Consider the following 12,979-nt stretch of genomic DNA (forward strand, 5'->3'; position numbering starts at 1 on the left):
ACCTGGGTCCTCTGAAGTGAAAGAGCAGAGTCCCAATCACTAGACCACCAGGAAATTCCCTATAAATTGACTTTAATAAGAGCAGAACGGGAATTCACTGCATAGTTTTAATAACCTATAAGAAAAAAAGAATCTTGAGAAAAAAATAGATATATATGTGTGCATGGCTGAATCACTCTGCTATGTGTCTGAAACTAGCACAACACTGTAAATCAACTATACATCAATAAAGAAAAAGAAAAGAAAGAAGAAATGCAAGTTTCAAAAGAAAAAATTTCTGGGACGTCCTTGGTGGTCCAGTGGTTAGCAATCCAGCTGCCAATGCAGGGGACACAGGTTTGATCCCTTGTCGGGGAGGATTCTGCATGTCTGAGAGCAACTGGGCCCGTGCAGCACGACTACTGAGTCTGCGCACGCTAGCCTGTGCCCCTCAGCAAGAAGAGGCAACGCAACCAGAGAACCACGTGCAGTAAGAAGGACCCAGTGCAGCCAAGAAAAGTCAATTAACTACAAGATAAAATTTCCGTTGTAGAAAAGCATTCTTTAAGTGGCTGACAAAAGCACATCACTAAGGTTTTCAGATTCCACTAGACATTTTAAAAAGGTGATGTAATCATTTTATTTTTAAATGTTAACATTTATGATTCTCTGGAAGTTATATCCTCTGCCACTATAAATAGCATTTTTTGCCCTTTTCTCTTTTTAAAACAGCTGATTCACATTAAACATACATAGTGCTTAATTGTTACATAAATTTTCTTAGTTCATATATTTCATTTAAATTGAGTTATAGTAATTTAGTATATCACTGATCAACATGACAAATGCATTATAATTCTGATAAGCTTAAAATGTCAACAAAAATCTGTCAGGGAGGTTCACAATGTTTCATAATCATTTAGTCCAAACACCTAGTATCAAACATAAAGCTTTTTGTGATAGACTCCTACCTTTCCAGTTTTATCTTCCAGCCTCTGGCACTTAAAGTCTTAAATTCAAAGAATTATTCACTGTCACAGTTTTGAGCTTTTGCTTAGTTTTCCAAAGGGATCAAAATCCTATTAGATGCCCCTTGATAAGAGCGAAAGCCCACATGCATATTAGGCTATTAAATGTTTGGAAATCTCCTAAATAAAGGAAACTGTTTAAATTTGTTTATTCCAGTATCACCCAAATCTGTGCAACTCTAGAACTCTTTTAATAGCCCATGAAATTAGTGTTTCATGTAACACCCTTTGGGAAAACATCTGGCAAAATATTAAGACCCACTTTAAAAGTCTGTAACACTTTCCAAACTTCACCCAAGGGGCATCCCTTTCCTAGTATTCCCATAGGTTTTACAGTCTTCAGCAGGGCTTTGCGATGACTACATGACATAAGTGTGGCACCACAATTCCTGGTTCCCAGCAGGAGTTCAATGTTGGGTGAACAAATGACCAACTTAGAGATGGAAATAAGGACTACCCTGATGGTACAGTGGTTAACACTCTGTGCTCCCAATGCACAGGTTCAATCACTGGTTGCGGAACTAAGACCCCACATGCTGAAGGACACAGCCAAAACAAAAAGATGGAAATGAAGAAAGGGGTGGATAATTCCCAAGCTCCCACTTTGGTTGACTGGACAAGGGAAAATACTCTGAAGAAATATAAGACTGGCAAGAAAATCGGAGAGTCCCTTTTGGACAACGTGGGAATCAAAGTGGAAATGTGCAGTACACAGCTGCATTTGACCCTGGGTAGAGATGTGAAGAATAGGTGATAGATGCATGAAAAAATCAATGACATTAACCCTGGAAAAGAAAATTGAGTGAAAAAAACTAGGGAACATGAATATTTAAAAGTGTCCAAAGAACGTTTCTCAAGCCAAAAAACTTAGAATCCCTTCAACTCCTTCCATTTGCCTCCAATCCAATCCATTCAGTCCATCACCATCCTCTGTCACCTCTGCCTTCAGAGGCTATCCAGAATTCACCACCTCCTCTCCATCTGCCCTACCACAAACAGTTCCAGCCTAGACCACTGCAAAAGCCTGAACTGCAACTACTCATGCCCAGACCAATCCCAGACACCCTCCGTGTAGCATCAGAATGGCCTTTAAAAAATGTTAGATCATGTGATGTTTTTCCTTCAAATCCTGCTACTGCGTCCCACTGCACTTGATCTGACCCTTGCTTAGCCAGCTCTCACACCAGCTGACTGCCTGCTGCTCTGCCCATACTGTCCCTCCTTTCTGTTCTTCATGCAAGCTCAGAAGGTTCTTGCCTCAGAAACTTTCTGGTGGTAGTTCTAACTGGAATGTTCTTTTCTGAAACTTTCAGCTGACTCATAATCTCCTGTCATTCAACCCAAATTAAGACAGAGCTGCTACTATCATATCTAAAACTGCTACTATAAATCGCTCAGTATCACATCACTTTACACTTTTTCTTAGCATTTATTATAACTTAAAATTAGTTTTAAAACTTATTGATCTCTCTCCATGAGAGCAGAGTTTCAATCTGTCTTGTTCACTGCTGTATCCCTGGCAACCAAAAAAATGTTCTGACCTACAGTGGGCACTCAAGTATTTTTTGCATGAATTAATAAAGGAAAGCAGAAGGAGACTGAGGAAAAGTCAGAAAGCTGGAAAGAAAATCAGAAGAGAGTAGAAGCTAACAGAAGAGTCTTAGGAAGGAGGAAGTCAAAAAGAATGATGACTAAGAAGCCACTGAATTTGGCAAGTCCATCTTTGGTGTCCTTTAAGGGGGCAGCTTCGGAAAAGTAGAAGAGGTAGAAGGCAGATTACAATGGGGAAATGAGTAAATGGGAAGTGCAGTGGGAAGGGCAAAGAGAAGGAAGGAGCTAGAACACTATTTTGAGGGTGAGAAAAGACAAAAGAAAGGAGGATATCTGTTCATGTTTCAAGCTAAAGGCAGGCACCCAGTGGAAAAGGGGATACTGATAAAAAAGGAAAGATGCTAGGACAAGGTCATGAATGTTATAGGAAGAAATGCAATCCTAAAGCCACATTACTCATCTTTTCTCTAAAATTATCCCACAATGTCTGTTTCATGTTCAGAAATATCTACTCTCTGAAAATAATTTATTATTTATATAATTCTTACATAGGCTCAATCTACAAAATAATTACTGAAAGTCTGCACATCTTTAACTCTTAGAAGGTACACACTGAGGTGTTTTGGGGTAGAGAGTCAGGTGTGCTGTGCCCTCACGGATGGTTCAGAGAACAGAACTTTTAGGGAGAGAGAAAGGTAGAGAGGAGAGAAAGAGTATGTGTGACATGATAAAGCAAATAAGGAATGATGATGACAACGGGTAGAATCTAAGTAAAGGTAAGCCGATGTTCTTTGTACTATTTGTGTAGTTATGTATAGATAAAAGTTAAAAAGAGAGCAACAAAGAGAAATATTATTTCCTAAACAATTAACAATGTATTGGTAATTCTTTCCTAACAAACAATATAATTTCCTAAACTAAGCAGGAAAGGCAACTTCCATGAATGGTTGACATGGAACTGTCAAATTTCTTGGTAGAGTATTACAACAACTTAAGAAGTAAGCAGCAAAAGTATGGCAATGCTATATAAGGGGGCCAGGAATAAACCTTTATAACATTTTACCAAAAGAAAATGTTCAAGCTATTGTAGAAGGCTATTTTCATGACAGAATTAATGTTTGTATAAAGTGAGTGGTAATTCTCTATTATTTGGCATCCCTATTAAAAAGAAGTCAATCCTGTCACTACTATTTGGTTTTCAATGAGCACACGCAGTACAAAGAAAGCCTAATAAGGTCATTCCTTGACAACTAGAGTAGAAAAAAGTCTGAAGCACAGTTTCTGATTCATCTGTAACAGTATCTACTGTAAACAGAAATTGGTCAAGATTTAGCTGTAGTTGAATATCCTAAGAAGGGGGAAAAATAAGCAGAAACTGGACTCTACTAGTAAATTTGATTTGATCCATTTTCACGTGTACAAATGGTTTGCTGATGGTAACTTTGCTAGGAAACAGATGCCTAAGAGTACTACAGGACTTCTTGAAAACGTAAGAATAATATTCCTTATGTAAGGAGTATTGGGCTTCCCTGGCGGCTCAGCTGGTAAAGAATTCACCTGCAATGTGGGAGACCTGGGTTCGATCCCTGGGTTGGGAAGATCCCTTGGAGAAAGGAAAGGTTACCCACTCCAGTATTTTGGCCTGGAGAATGCCATGGACTGTACAGTCCATGGGATCGCAAAGAGCCGGAAATGACTTTCACTAAGGAATATTGATTAGATCAAATACATATACAGAATTGTCAAAAATAATAATCACTTTCTCCCCTCCATCTCTCTGCGCAAAGCTGTGCTTTCTCTCAAGGCCAAAAGGCAAGAACTCTCCCCCTCTCTGAACTGAAGGAGCCACTAAAATGGGTTCTACTAGACACTCATCTTCCATTCCTAAAACTTTACTCCAAAGCCAAAGAGCTCACCTAGAATCACGTGGAGACTGAAGTTAAAAGGGTCCCTCTTCCTAGTAGGGAGGCAGTAGAGCAATTCCATTCTAAAGTTTAACTCATGAAATCCATGGGTCAAGGTTTAATGTGATAAGACATCAACATAACACGACACACCTGAACACCCAAAGGAATGACTAAACAGGCCAAGCTCAAGTTCTGACACACTCAGAACTAATTTCTCTTCAAACAGCATGTCCAACTTCTCTCTAATAGTTTAGGGCTAAAAATATCATAGAGGATCTAAATCCTTACTCTCCTTAAACAAACTGAATCACTACTAATATATTCTAGGGGGTGTTCAGGCAACTATTAGTGTGTAAAACTGAGATTTTTTTTTTATGGGCTTTCACTGTTTACTTAAATGGAATGACCACCCAAAACTTTAAGTCTTTCCTTTGAGCTGCATCTCCCCCTGTTCTCCTAGGGCTTACAGTCTAGTTTTCAAGACACATCTAAAGTAGCATGCAAGGATGTGCTTAAAATATTTAAAATAGCACAGGCAATGCATTTCCTTAATGTTTCGACAAAGCAGATTCTAACTGCTGTGGGGCAGGGTGAAAACTGGTTTTAAAGAGGAAGATGAACTGTACCTGAAGGATGTCAGGATTCTGAGAGGTGATGGGGGAGGGTCTTACCCGCAGCCTTTCCATTTATGAAGTATTTTCACCTCGACACTCATTTCTTTTGAATCTTACAAGAATCTCAGAGGAGGTCAAACACATCTTCAATTTACAGAGAAGAAAAGTGAGGACGAGAAGTCCTGACTATATAAGAATTGATAACAATAAGCAATGAGATGTCCAGCAGTCCAGGCTGGTGTGGGAGAGAATAAGAAAAATAATACAAACTGAGCATAGGGCCTGTGAGGGTCACAGCATTTAAAGGGTTAGAGACTAAATACCTGAATACTAATTAGTGAAGAGTACTGCAACAGCCCGGTGAGACCTAATAAAGGCGTGAATTATAAAAATACACAGAAATTAAATTGGTAGCATTTGTTCTAAACTTTAAGTTACCAAGAAAACAACAGCAACGAACCTTATAAGTAGTTTCAGGAAGGAAAACCTCTAACCAACAAACTTCCCTAGCACTACTGAGAGTCCAAAAGGGTGTAATAATTTACCAACAAACTCTAGTATCAGAGGTTTTAAACAGGCTTCTAATTAAAACTGGGACTGCCAACAATACTGCTTGTAATCACAAATTCACAAAATTTCAGAGTTGCCTAAACAAAGAATACTTTTGTACATCTCAATGAGCAGCACTATGCCTCTACGAAGATTTCCAACGAGTCTTGACTTTCCATTCAGAACAATTTCATTTGGTCAGCTGAAGTCCGTCTTATTTCCATATTTAAGCCCTGACCCTGCAAAAAGCAAGGACTCAAAGGACAGCTGCAGAATAAATGAGGCCATTATCACAGACAACTTTAATGCCAATCTGTTCCAAAACAGAATTCTCAGAATTTCGAAATCAAGTCTGGAGGAAAACTCTTTCACCGCCCGTTCACCAGCCTTCCCTGCCGGGGCCTTCAGGTCGGTCCTCAGGATCCTGTTTTCCCAAAGCAACGCCACAGTGCCATTTCCCGCAGATGACAACCCCTCAGTCCCAGCCATGTTAGCCTCCCCGGAGCGAGACCCAAGCAGCTGCGGGCACTGAGGCAGTCTCAAAGGGCCCTGGGCGGCGTCAGGGGCAGCATCTCCCGAGAAGGGGCTGCTCCCGGAGTCCTACTCACCGCGACTGGGAGGCCATGCTCAGGGCCGTCGGCAGCATCGAGGCGGGGGGCCGCCGCTGGCGCCGGGGCCGGAGCTGGGGCCGGGGCGGGCGGCTGCCGGTGCTTGCCGGCGCGCTTGGCCTTGGCCTGGATGCAGCGCTGGTGAAGGGCGAAGGTGTGCTGGCGCTCGAGCTCCAGGCGCTCGGGCGACACGGCCTCATAGCGGGCCTCACAGGTGCTGTGGTGGCGCCGGCACAGCTCGATGCGCCGGCGGAGGCGCTCCATGACCGCGCTGTGCCGCGGCAGCGCGAACTCCGCCATGGGGCAGGTGGGCAGCACCATGGGCCGCGGGCTGCACGGGCCAGGCCCGAGGCGGGCCTCTCGGGCCGGCGGGCACTGCACGCTCCGCTCCCTGCCGGCTGCCCGGCTGCCTCACGGCCACGCCATGGTCCCGCGAGCTGCGGAACGGGCTCGCGCGCGGCGGGGGTCTTCCTCTGGCCCCGCTCGGCCCAACCCGGGCAGGCGCTCGCTGCCCACCTCAGGCCTCGGCCTGTCCCCGCCGGCCCGGCCCCATTGTTTTCCGCGCCGCCGCCGCCGCCATCTTAAAATTGTTTTCGGGGCTCTCGGAAGAGGGCGGGGCTCCGGCGGGCGAGCCTGCCGTCACAGCTGATAAGCAGACACTGCGGCCAATTAGAGAAGGATGAGCGGGCCGCCCGAGGGGCGGGGCCGCGCACACTAGAGGTGCGCCGGGGCTGTTCCCTTGCGGAGTTTAAAAGGAACTCTCAAGTGAAGCGGAGGGAAGCAGCTGGGCGGGCTTCAGTCCTCAACACTCAGCTGAGTGTGACCGACAGAAGCTGGCTCTAAACGCCGCCTCACGCGAACAGGCCCTTCCGGGTCCGCCGCGGAAAGAGGGGCAGTAGGCGCGGCGTAACCCGCCAGACACAGATGGTGGTCTGGCACCATAGCGATTCACCATTTCCCTACCGCTTCTTAAATTCGGGTTTGATAAGCTGAACAGTAGCCTCGCTTTTTCAGTGTCATCGGGTTTTCTTCGACCTCACTCCTCACATTCAGCCTTACAGTTGGTAAGAACTGCATTCGAGCTGAAGAGGTTTCCTCATGCGCTATTCTGAATCGAGAGTATCAATCTGCCCTCATATGAAAGTATTTCAAAAGTTACAACTACTAAAAGAAAAAAAGCCGACATGAGGAAAAGGATATGAAGTCTCCTGGGGAGGGGGTGGGCACAGTAGAACTGCAAAGGATGATGCTTTAGTTAAAAAAAAAAACGGGGGAGCCTGGCCTGCGAGTTTTACGTTTAAAAGATGGTCTGTTAGGTAGAACCGAATCACACGACAAAACCCAAATAAAGACAATTACACTCTAGTACTATACCTAGTAAGCAAAGGAAGTGGGAGACTAGGGAAAAAAACAGGAGCAATCAAACTAGACAGTCTGTTGGGTCAAGAGAAACTAGAAACAGGTATTGGCACCCTAACTGCTAAAAAGAAACAGTAGGTGCCAAAAGGCTACAAAATGAGACACCATCGACAGCTCGACATTTGGTACAGTAACTTCTTACTAGGCCAATGAAAATGTTTTAAAAGCAGAAGAAAAAATTGAGTCTTTATTCAAATAGTACGTGTCTTTATACAAATGCAGTAAAAAAATACAAGTGACCCACCAAAGCAAAAGTGCTTAGGGCTCATGAACACCGTAACAGTCCTGCTTTAACCATTCTTCAAACATAAATTTTACACCAGAATTAAAGTTCCTTTCTAATGGGAAAGATAATTGTAACTAGGAGCACTACATTTTGTGTACTCTTCAAAAGAAAGCAATTCAAAAGCCTACTACTACATAAAAAGTTTTCACCTAATGTTCTAAAATATCCCTAAATAGGAATATAAAAGATGGAGTCTGATTCCAAGTCATTTATTTTTGAATAAAAATTTTGAAGTTAAATGGTTTCCATAATCTACAAGAATATTATCTACAAATCACCCCTCTTCTTCCAAGCTGCTAGTCATCCTATACAACTGAAACTACTGAACCCCAATCCAACAGGAAAAAAAGGTAAAGCCTACTTTGAATTATATTCACCTTCATGTGGTAAGATGAAGTAACTTTCACTGTTCATAATAGTTTCTGGGTATTAGCAAACTTTCATGTAGTAGCCAATTAATGGAAGATTAACCCACTACTGAAACAGTAAAAAAACAAATTGAAGGTTATTTATGAAGTTCAGTCAAAAGCTGATGCTTAACACAGGGCTTTAATGTAACACCATTTAGTAATGCCAACAATCTGAGAAAAGTGGAGTGTGTTACGGATAAGAGAAATTGAGGAACACATCTGATGCAGTAGACATTTTATATCAATGGGGCAGATAACCAGCATGTAAAATAACATAAGTGCCTTTTAAAGAGATGAATACTGCTGCTGTTCATTCATTAATGTCAAACTTCTAATTAGGAGGCTGCATCTTCAACAAAGTGGAATACAGAACCAAGAAAATACTTTTTATTTATCTTTGTTTTTTGGTGGTTCCCCCCAACCAAGGACTTGGGGGGGGGGGGGGGGTGAGGGGAGACAAACGTTGCTAAATTACCCTGGATATGACAAATTAAATTACCCTGCAAATGAACAGTCTACTGATTTATACTGGTTATCCCACACCTCAGCTGGAAGAAACTGTAAAGGAAGCATGACATGCAATGTCAATTTAGGGTGAAGAAGGCAGACTTCTAGAAATGCAATGATCCCACACACTTACTTCAAGGAGAAACCTGCAGACATTATTTTCAGGTCTTGCTAAGTAACTGTTTATTTGCACTCAATACATTTGGGAAAGTCTGCTACATAGCTAAGGTCACTGTGACCACAGAACAACAGATGAAAAAGGATAAAGCACTCAACAGCAAGAAAATGCATCCCACCCTCTTAAGAATTTAAGTGAACAAGTAAAAAATTGAAGATAAACAGATACAGCCTTCATCTTTTACGAATATACTTCCTCCCCAATATCTCCCCAATATAAACACTCTGGAGTGTTTATATATTCAGTGCAAGAAACAGTATCGTCGGTACATTTGCAACACCTCTGAAGAAACAATAAAGCTAAAAAAGAAAAAATCTAGTTCTGAATACATTTCAGTGTGGTGTAATAATGATATTATTACACTAGTGACGGGGGAGAGGCTCTGATAGCACCCATCTGCATTCCACATGAAAAAACAGACCTAAGCTCATTTATTAAAAATTCTACAAGCCACATAACTTAAAAAAAAAAAAAAATTTAACTGGACTGCTTTATCATGTAATTTAAGACACAACTGTTACATGAACTGCAAATAAAGATTTAAAAGGTTTAGCAGCTACAAAAATCAGAAAACTCATGCTAAAAGTCACTCCCCCATAAATACTTTTAGCCTGTGTTCAATTACAGTCAATTCTGAATTGGCTCAACTCTGGATTAGACTTCTGAAGTCTTTAAACGGAGTAAAAGAAATGGTAAAGATGAAGGATAGTATTCTATCCTGTACTTTGACCCTGGAAAGGTGTGGGTCTGCTTAACAAAGGAAGAAGAAACATACACATAATCACAATAAAGCTTAACACTATGCAGAGCTTATAATCATTTTTAGCAATGGACTGCAAGCTGCGCTGTGAAGACAAAATGCATAGCAGAGGAGAAAGCTCTTGGGAATTTGGGGAACTTGAGAAGATAAGACAGTGTCAACACAGTGGAAGATGTGATGAAAACACGTGCATCTACTCTGGAGCTCACACATGGGGTAGCTCCTTGAGAAGCCACCTGCTGGAGAAGGCTGGAGCCCAGACACCCCTGGCGTGTGAAGGATGAGCGCCTGAGTGCCGTCTATGCCACCTCTCCCCCTAACTGCAAAGCTGTGTGGGAACTGAGCTGTTCCAAGGGCAAGAGAACACACATACTTTGTGGTCTAACCAACAAGTGAAATGTTTTTTCTTTTTGTATGTCTATTTTTAATATAACTTCAACAGAATCTTTATTTAAATTTGGGCTTCCATCCAATCACTCTCAATTTCCTTAGGAGAAATTGAATAATGGAAGCAAGCAAAACAAGATTATAACCACAAATGACTGCATTTTAGACATGATTATCAATTAGGGGACAAAGACACTTAAATGTTTTGTAATACCAAACTTAAAAATCAGTTACAATTCACCAACTTCAAATTCATCCCCCTATCATTTTTAAAGGTTGGTTTTATTTCTGCACGGACAGATTAATATATTAAATTAAGCCAAGATTTTTAAAGACTGGAAAAGTTCTATCACTCTATTTTAAAAAACAAAGATGTTTAAAAACAAAAGAAATTACAAGTTAGTTGCTTCATGTTACATTTCACAACAATTATGTTAAGCTTTTCTCTCTACAGAAACAGGGTCCTTTATGTCACAACTCCAATTATTTACTGCTAGATGTTTAAAATTACATGGGCGAGTGTTCAACTGGAACCTGTTGATGGTGATACATCTGAAGGTTTTTTGAGTTTCAACCTAAGGTGTGCCAGGTCCTCTCCTAGGACCCACACTTGCAGGGAAAGGGGAGGGAGAGAAAAATCACAGATCAAGTTCTTAAGATTGTTTCACTCTCTTCTTGGCTTTCTGTTTCTTGGTGATCTGTTCAAAATTTCATCCTCCTGTTGGTTGAAAAAACAAGAAATTCACTATAATTAGCATTTTTTTTTTAAAGTAAAAATTCACCAAGTTTTCAAGATCAACCAGCTGAGTATAACTCATTTGAGGAAAAACAAACAAAAAAATGATTAGAAGAAAATGCACCAAAAACAAAGATTGGCTCGGTGATGGTAGAATTGTGTGTGTGTTATAATTAATTCAGTCTTTGTTTTCCATAAATATGCACCTTTCTAAACCTAATCCATCAACATGTTCTTTAAAAAGGACCAAACACCAGGCTATCACATGTCATTCTGCTTAATCCTGAATAATCTACTCGCCTATGGCTATATTAGTCCCACTTTGAGGCTGAGAAAGCATAGTATTCATGAGGACTAAAGGCTATCCAAGCCCAAGCCAAGTCCATAATAATACTCAAGACTACAAGCCCAGGGGCTTCCCTGGAAGTCCAGTGGTTAAGACTCCATGCTGCCAGTGCAGGGAGCACAGGTTGGAACCCTAGCTGAGGAAATAAGATCCCACATGCTGCATGGCATGGCCAAAAAAAAAAAAAAAGACTATAAATCCAGTGCTCTTTCTACGCTACACCCACTTATTGTGTGAGGAATTTGGGGGAATATAAAAATAGACTGGCCCCTACCTGAAAGAATTCTGCATTCTAGTTGAGACAGCATATATCCATTGAAAATATAAACAACATTGACCGTTATCAATAGAAGGGCAGAGTTGAGGTAGCTGGAAATGAAAACTGGGCAGTTTCCAGAAAGGATCAGAATGAAAGAGAAGTGCTGAGAAAAGAGACCTTGGTGAGAATGACGTGGACTATTCTCCTTCCCTCATACCTCATATCCAATCCACCTGATTGGATCAGATCCAATCTGATCAGAAATCCAGATCAGAAACTCATGTCCTTCTCTATCACCCTGCTCAGAGCCACCATATCTTGCCTGGATTATTACAGTAAACTAACTAGGCTCCTTGATTCTCCTCGGTCTGCAGAAAACATCAAAGCCAGAGTAATTAGATCCCATCAGTCCTTTGCCCCGTAGACTGTGAGGCCTGCCTATTTCACTAGCAGGAAAAGCCAAGTACCATACAGCAGCCTCAGAGACCTCACCTAACCTGGAGTCCTCCCCATGTTCTTTTTCTCCATCCTCGTAATCTACTGGCCATGCTGGCCTTCTAGACTACCATTTCAGGTCCTTTTAGTGGCTGTTTTCTCTGCCAGGAATTCTCTTCCCATGGACATCTCCATGGCACAGTCTTTTTACCGCTTTCAAGTTTTTGCTACGCTGAGGCCTATCTATCATCTTTAAAATTACGTACAACTCACTCTGCCCCCCAGTACTTCCAAAACCTTTTCTCGTCCTTTTTATTTTTCACAGCTCATTGCTTTTTATCATACTGTTCATTTACTTCCTTAAAATGCCCATTGCTCACTGTTTCCTTTCACTAGAATTAAGCTCCCCAAAGGTAGAGTATTTTTGTCTTGTTCGCTAACAATGCCTGGGACACAATGACTCCAGAAATATTTACTGAATGAATGAACCAATGAATTCATTAGCAAGAGGGACAAAAATTTTAGAATGCAGTGATTTGTCCAAAAAATAGCTTTAAGGGCACAGTGAGGAGAGACAGATGATGAACCAGGACTATAAACCACCTGAAGCTGCCATCACTAGAAAGCACTTTATTAGTCTTCCCTTGCCTCTGGCTTATTACAGAAAGCCATTTTCAGCACAGAAAGTATTTTTGAGATTCAGATGTAATTTAAAAATTGAATTTTTTAATGCTAAGAATTCCACTGTTACAAAATTGGCTATAACAGAATTTTTACTGTCATAGCCATTGAAAATTATCTTATGAAAATACTCTGTACTTAAATGTACCTTCATCTGAGTTGCTTGAAACATAAAAGATACTCTCCCCCCACTTTCTATTACCTCTGCTTTAGGTTTCCTGTCTTCCTCCTCTTGACTGACAGTGTCACCATCTTCTTCAACATCACTTTTTTGCTTCTCTTCTAAAGTCAAAGTAAAACAACTGAGCAAAATCTTACACTTATTTTTTGGTAACTAGA

At 41.4% G+C, this 12,979-nt stretch overlaps 2 protein-coding genes across 4 annotated transcripts in view; both read right to left on the reverse strand.

The window, feature by feature from the left end:
- The window catches only part of MAML1 (mastermind like transcriptional coactivator 1), a 60,963-nt gene extending 54,372 nt beyond the window's left edge, over positions 1-6,591 (reverse strand). For both annotated transcript variants that reach the window (XR_009694015.1, XM_061149649.1), the window contains exon 1: positions 6,237-6,591. Coding sequence is in view for 1 of the 2 variants with exons in the window: in XM_061149649.1 (XP_061005632.1) it covers positions 6,237-6,557 (321 nt within the window). In the remaining variant the exon portion in view is untranslated. The remainder of the gene's footprint in view (positions 1-6,236) is intronic.
- A 1,880-nt stretch (positions 6,592-8,471) lies between these two features.
- CANX (calnexin) overlaps positions 8,472-12,979 on the reverse strand; it is a 30,742-nt gene continuing 26,234 nt past the window's right edge. For both annotated transcript variants that reach the window (XM_061149650.1, XM_061149651.1), the window contains exons 14-15: positions 12,843-12,922; positions 8,472-10,901 (exon numbers count right to left, since the gene is read on the reverse strand). In XM_061149650.1, coding sequence (XP_061005633.1) covers positions 10,848-10,901; positions 12,843-12,922 — 134 coding nt within the window. In that variant the 3' untranslated portion in view covers positions 8,472-10,847. The remainder of the gene's footprint in view (positions 10,902-12,842; positions 12,923-12,979) is intronic.

The sequence above is a fragment of the Dama dama genome, chromosome 9 (assembly GCF_033118175.1).
Source record: "Dama dama isolate Ldn47 chromosome 9, ASM3311817v1, whole genome shotgun sequence".
NCBI classification, from domain to species: Eukaryota; Metazoa; Chordata; class Mammalia; order Artiodactyla; family Cervidae; genus Dama; species Dama dama.